General features: G+C 44.3%; 1 protein-coding gene across 2 annotated transcripts; it reads right to left on the bottom strand.

Moving 5' to 3' along the window:
• Positions 1 to 1,344: 1,344 nt before the first annotated feature.
• Positions 1,345 to 2,945, bottom strand: plagl2 (pleiomorphic adenoma gene-like 2). Of its 2 annotated transcripts, XM_030767264.1 has the most exons (3): positions 2,179 to 2,945; positions 1,706 to 2,076; positions 1,345 to 1,648 (listed from the first exon to the last, which is right to left on the bottom strand). In XM_030767264.1, exons 1-3 carry the CDS (start codon positions 2,939 to 2,941, stop codon positions 1,466 to 1,468), a joined length of 1,317 nt encoding a protein of 438 aa, XP_030623124.1. In that variant the 5' UTR covers positions 2,942 to 2,945; the 3' UTR covers positions 1,345 to 1,465. The 2 variants fall into 2 exon arrangements, with proteins under 2 accessions (XP_030623124.1, XP_030623123.1); XM_030767263.1 differs by having other exon boundaries at positions 1,345 to 2,945.
• Positions 2,946 to 6,576: the final 3,631 nt, after the last annotated feature.

Below are 6,576 nucleotides of genomic sequence, written 5' to 3'. Positions count from 1 at the left end.
CTAAAATTAGGTATTTAATATCAAGAGGTGGACAATAAAGAGGAGTGGGATACTGCTGCAATGGATATTAAAATACTGAAAGGTTTGTGCGAGAAGGAGGGAAGGAGGACCATTTGAGGAATCCTTGTAAATCTTGTTTTGGGGGTTAAATGGCTAAACACCTTAAATAATGTGTGTGTGTGTGTGTGTGTGTGCGTGTGTGTGTGTGTGTGTGTGTGTGTGCACGCGAGTGTGTATGTGTATGTATGTGTTCGTATGTGGTGGGAGAGGGGGATCAGTTGAACGCCATAGCGACCCAAAGAGGTCAAGTGCCTTCTGCTGTAAACAAAGTGCTTCTTAGGAGGAAAGATGTAAACCAGTTAGGTTTTTATACTTTTCTTTTTTTTCAATTAAAGGGTCAATCCAGAGCAGAGTGACATGTAGCTTGATGGCTTCTCTCTCTCTCTCTCTCCCTCTCTCTCTCTCTTTCTCTCTCCATCTCTCGTTCTCTGTCTCCCATATATACTGTCTCTCACTCTCTCCAGTATTCTAAAAAAATATGTTTTTAAAGACTTTTTTGGGCACAGTGTACAGAATAACTGTATATGCCCGTGTGCATCTTTGGGTCACAATGGTGCAAAGAAGAGGTGAATAGATTTTTTACAAGGACAACCTGTTCTATGTTTTGTGGCTCCCTCATGAAAAGAGAGAATTACAAATTAAAATGTATTTTTTGTGCCTTGACACATTTTTTTTCAGGCTCATTTTCCTCATTATGAAATATGCTTAGGTTTCCAATTGGTGAGTTTGATTATTTGTTTATCTTTTTCTTTACTTTTTTGCCATATAACAAGAGGGACTTTATGCCTGACATTACAAGTTCACTCCTTCACTAATTCTTTATCTCCTGACTTCAAAGACGGTTGAGTTTAAGGGCAAACAAGTATTATCTAATCACTTAGAAGTGAGACAATATAGGAAGATAGGTCTCACATTTGGAAAAGCAAAAAAAAAAAAAACCCTCATCCACTTCAAACTAGTATTTCTGAGTCATAGAGACAGATAATCTTTCTACATTAACTTTTGCTATGTCTTCTTTTTGTATTATTACTTTATAAAGTATGCAGTACCACGCCTTTGGGCCTACTGATGCTGCTTACTATCTACAAATGGGGAGACGAGGGGTAAAAGTTGGGGACAGTTAAAAAAAAAGAAAAAGAAAAAGAGAAACATAACTACTAAAGTTCAGAATGAAAGCCTAAATAAAAGCTCCATGATTCTCTCATTTCCTATTGTTTTTTTTTTCCTTTTTGTTCGGTAGAGGGATTCCTCCAGGCTCAATCAAAAGCTTTTGTGCGCTTTAATTAAGGCTTCTAAGTGTTCAAGTGTTTTGTCCTCCCACCCCTGTGAGGGTCCTTATAGACCCCCAATTCCCTGAGCCTCTCAGAATGACTGGTCTGAGTTAGGCTGGGGTGGGGTGGGGCCCTCATTGAAAGGCCTGGTGGAAGCGAGGCAAGGTGGTGGTACTGAGGCTGGAGCTGAACACTGGTGGAAGGGGATGTAGGGGTCCAAGGCCGAGACCCCCATTGGAGCCTTGCTGCTCCTGAGGTTGAGGTTGCAAAGAGGTAAGAGGCACTGCGGCCGTTGCCGTGGCAGCAACGGTGTGAGGCTCGCCAGCATGCGAGGATGATGAGGAGGAGGAGGAAGAGGAAGAAGAAGACACAACAGAGGAAGTGGAGTAACCCATCACTAGTCCTCCTGTGCTCATGGGGGCGCTGTAGGGTGGCAGGTTGAGCGGCAGGAAGCCCAGCAAATGAGAGAAGTCCATGTTAGCAGCACACAAAGACTCTGCAATGACAGCGGGGCTCTTGGACAAGAGGGGGTCCCCACACAGCTCATCCGCCAGGCTTGGGGGTGGCTCTAAACCTTCTTTGGGAGGTGAAGAGGCAGAGTGGGGCTCAGCTGGTGGCGGTGGAACGGGCAGCCCGCTCTGCAGATCCATCAGGAAACTCTCCATCTCCACCTTCAGAGGTTTTTCTAGCAGGTATGAGGTAGATCCAAGCTGGTACTTAGGTGGTGCTTGCGGGAGCTGCTGCGACTGATGCGGGGGTTGCTGTTGATGGGTGGGTGGGGGAGAGGAGTGATGGTGATGGTGGTGATGATGATGGTGGTGGTGGTGATGTGGGTGATGGTGGTGCAGAGATGACGGAGGCTCCATATGGCAGCTCATTCCCATAGCAGCGGACAGAGAGCCAGACACCAAAGAGTGGTGATGACCCACTCCAGGATTGGACATGGCCTGGATATGATGCGGGTTGTACATACCCATGGGGAAGGGGTTTCCTGGGGGAAAGGGCTTGGTCATCATGGGATCCTTGGCAGGTCCCATGCTACACATCATAGGGTTGAGTTCTTCTTTGACAGAACACGGTGGTGAGCCTGACCCCAAAAGACCCAGCATATCCGGAGGTTCCGATTTAATCTTCAGAAGCTCCTGCGAGTGGCTCTTCTTGACATGCCGTGTCAGGTGGTCCTTGCGGCCAAAGCGCTGGGCGCAGTACTGGCATAGGAAGTCCTTGCGTCCCGTGTGTACCACCATATGGCGTCGTACGTCCTTGCGCGTGTAGAAACGACGATCACAGTGGTCACATGGATGCTTCTTCTCCTTGGTACCGCCGGACGACTTACCCGAGTGACTCTTTAGGTGCTCCAGGAGGGCCGGCGTGCTTTCATAACTTTGCAGGCACACCTTGCAAGTAAGGTCACCCGCCGTGGCGGAGTGCATGGCCACGTGACGCTTATAACCAAGCTTGGTGTTATAGTGCTTGCCACACTCCTCACACTTGAAGGCTTCTTTGTTGGGGTCGTGGGTCTGTAGGTGATTCTTCAGGTGGTCTTTGCGGTGAAACATCTTCTCGCAGAATGAACACTGGTGTGTCTTCTGTGGAGAATGTGTGGCCATATGCCTGTTGACGAGAGGACACTATTAGGTATTAGTTTTTAGTTGAAGGCAGAACCCTGACTGGAGATCCCTAGAGTGATCTATGGAGTGTTTAACGATATGCTAATCATGCAGTATGTGATTACCTGAAGAGCTTGTATTTGGAACTGAAGGCCTTGGGGCAGTGTGGCTGGGAGCAGTGGAAGGGTTTTTCTCCTGTGTGGCAGAAGGCGTGAAGTCGGAGCTTGTCTTGTGAGCTGAAGAGAGCCCCACACACCGAACACTCGTTCCCACTGGTTCTACCCTCCCTCTCCCTCTCCCTCTCTCTCTCTAGCTCTCTCTCTCTCTCCGCTCTGGGTGGAGCTTGACCTCCAAACAGCTTGGCGGTAGCTCGTCGATCCTCGTCCTCCGGCGTCAGTGTGGTTATGTGGCGTGGGGCATCGGCGGCAGCTGCTGCCATGGCAGCCCTAGGGTGCCGTTGCCATTGAAACTCCGCCGTGGCTCCCCTGCCTTCCAGGCTCTGTGTGGGCGTTGGCTGGGGTAGGGCTAAAGGTGTGTGCTTGGGGCAGGGGTTTCCAACCTGTCTATCCACAGTCAAAATCTAGACCGAGAGAACAGAATTCAGATTCCTGCTTGTGTCTGTTTACACAGAACATAAACTGTAGGTAGCCTAACAACAACTACCATGCCACTGTATTTCTGCAATCAGTTATATTCAAACCTTATACTATGTTGCACTGTTTTCACACAAATTCAGAAGTTCTGATAGACCTGCAACATTACATATCAATCAATATGGAACTAAAGTGCAAAACAGCACTCCTGAGATATCTTCAACAGGTTTCATTTGTAAGTAATATTATCACTCTAAATTTTTACTTTAACGGGTTTATTTTCGTATGACTACCTTATTCAATGTTTATAAAAGAAAAATTGTCAGTAATGCCTAATAACACATGATTTTGAATGCACATACCCTTATCCTATTGTAATGATCCTTAGTCTTGAGAGAAATGATGATTGTGAGTAACTCTCTTTTACACTCACACTATATATCTCTCGCTCTTCTTCTCGTTTGTTTTCTCACCCAGTCCCAACAGTTGGGGCTGAGTAGGTGGTAATACTGCTCATCTTCATCGCTCTATAGAAATAAAAGCCAACACACAGAGACAAGAATCCTGTCAAATTACTTCTTCATATAATTAATATAAAATAGCTTGGATAGCTTTTTGACTTATTTTAATTGTTACGTTTTAGACAGAATACTATGCTGTGCCAAAAAAATAAAAAATCAAGCAAACGTTTGCTATGAATGGTGAACTACGCTGGCTGGACATGAGGAGATATAATTCGGTTTCACTTAACTACACTAGGGGGCACTAAAGAACAGAATGGTTCCGCACACTCAGATCAGACGGATTTTGACGATCATCTTGAGGTTACTGTCATTTCCATGTCATAAATCAGGTCAGACTCCAGGTCTTATTGACTCCTCACAATACTGTGTTGAGGATGGATTGATACCCTACCTATGCTTTTCAGTCCTGATTTATGATTATTCATCATACCCTCTAAATACAATGTGAGGAGTTCTGTATATTATACAAAGCATGCTTTGTGCACTTGCATGTACATGTGTGATCTGTCGTGCGTGTGTGTACATGCATGGCCATGTTATGAAACAGGATAAGGCTCCTGAAATCCTCAAGAAAACAAAGGAGAACCAGGAGCCTCCAGGAAAAGCAAACTGTTTGGACAAGACACATGAACTACAAAAAAACATGCGCTACGAAACTGGACTAACTACAGCAGAATAAACTGTATAACCTTTAAAAATGTATTTACATTGCTTCTGTAAAAACACAGAGCAAAGGGCAGTCATCGAAACATTGTACGACTTGTAAAAAAGCATTACTGGCAATGAGTCAATAGGAAGAGAACTTTCCCACACTTTAAATGTGTAGTACTTTCACAGAATATTAGTCATATGCATAACTGAGGTACTTTTTCTATACTTTATTTTTCCAAACAAGATCAATTTGAAAAGCAATCCATGACTGTACCTGTGCTGAATTGTGGGAGATGTAGAATACAAGTAAGCATCTGAGGATAATAATAAAATAAGAAGTATAAACGCATACAGTAGCATAGATCTGACGTTACATCAGTCATAGAAACCAAACACAACTAGAGTTTCTCCTGAATGAGAAACTGTTTTCAGCATAATCTCTGAAACATACTGAAACATACTGAAAGTTTGCAGTAGTGTTCTTAAATATGACATACTGCCCTCTTCAATTCATTTGAATTTTCTGTCTTTCACCCCTGGTTTCACTTTGACACTCTCTCTCTCTCTCTCTCTCTCTCTCTCTCTCTCTCTCTCTCTCTCTCTCTCTCTCTCTCTCTCTCTCTCTCTCTCTCTCTCTCTCTCTCTCTCTCTCTCTCTCTCATTGTCACTCTCACTCTACTCGCCTAACTTGTGAATTTCTCCTACCTGTTAACCTCACACTCTTCCACTCACCTATATGAATCAAATCCAACTGTTTACTGTTTACCCAACCTTCACCAGAGTAACCAATCAAACCACATGAACACACAGATGTAGCTAAATAAACAAACATTCATACAGTCTGCAAAGTTCATTAGGAAGATAATCTACAAATTTTTAAATTCACACACGAACTGGATGTCAACAGAGGTGAGAACGGCAAAACGATATGGAAGGTTTTTTTTAACATTCCCAGCACAAACCATTGCAAATGGATCAGAGACCTAAAACATGAATTTCAATATGAATCTGCATTTAAGACAGCTGTGATCAGTGTATGTACACTGTGCAGTGCACAATAAGAGTCATTTCAATGTTTTTGGCAATGCACACTGCTATACTTACATGTCCCATGCTTACATTTGTGAATAAATGTATATTCTTAACACTGTACATGCATGCTTGTACGTGCGTGTGTGTGTGTGTGCGTGTGCGCATGCCAGAGTGTACATCTGCACTGTCTAGCTGTGTTGATGCACAATCACAATAGTAAGCATCTCCTTAATGTATGTGAGAAAGCACACTGTTGTATGTGTGAGTGACGTGTTTGTGTGTGCATGAATTTGAGTGTGTGTCACAGTCAGCATGTGTGTGTGTGGATAAGAGGAGCTGACAGCTGTGGCACGGAGCTGTGGTTGTCACACAGCAGGGCAGGTGCAGGGGGGTGACACTCCTCTCATTCAAACCCCTCCAGGGAGGCCTGCTCCATTGTGACACTTCTGCACTGCACACATTCCACACACACACACACACACACACACACACACACACACACTATCCGTCACGCCTCAGCCACGTATCCCTACTCACAAATACATCCGCAATACACTCAAATAATTAACCAACCTCTGCATACACCATCAGTTTGAGCTTTAGACTTCTCCCCCATATAACACCACAAAACCAGTTCTTGCCCCACCTTTTTTCCCTTTAAATTCACCCGCGCTCTTGTATGGAATACAACTCCATATATTTCCACTGACGATACAGCCTCCACAACCAATCTTTTACAGTACATTCACTATCTATGGAATCAGGCAAACAAAATTGTCAGTTTTGATCCCTGCTGTATGCGTGAATGACGTGTTTTCAATTGATTTTGTTGCTT

The sequence above is a fragment of the Chanos chanos genome, chromosome 3 (assembly GCF_902362185.1).
Source record: "Chanos chanos chromosome 3, fChaCha1.1, whole genome shotgun sequence".
In the NCBI taxonomy this organism is placed as follows: Eukaryota; Metazoa; Chordata; class Actinopteri; order Gonorynchiformes; family Chanidae; genus Chanos; species Chanos chanos.
This window is presented reverse-complemented; position numbering and strand designations above follow the sequence as displayed.

Bases quoted from the DNA above. Each gene is read 5' to 3' on its own strand.
- plagl2 (XM_030767263.1), bottom strand. From the start codon at position 2,941: ATGGCCACACATTCTCCACAGAAGACACACCAGTGTTCATTCTGCGAG.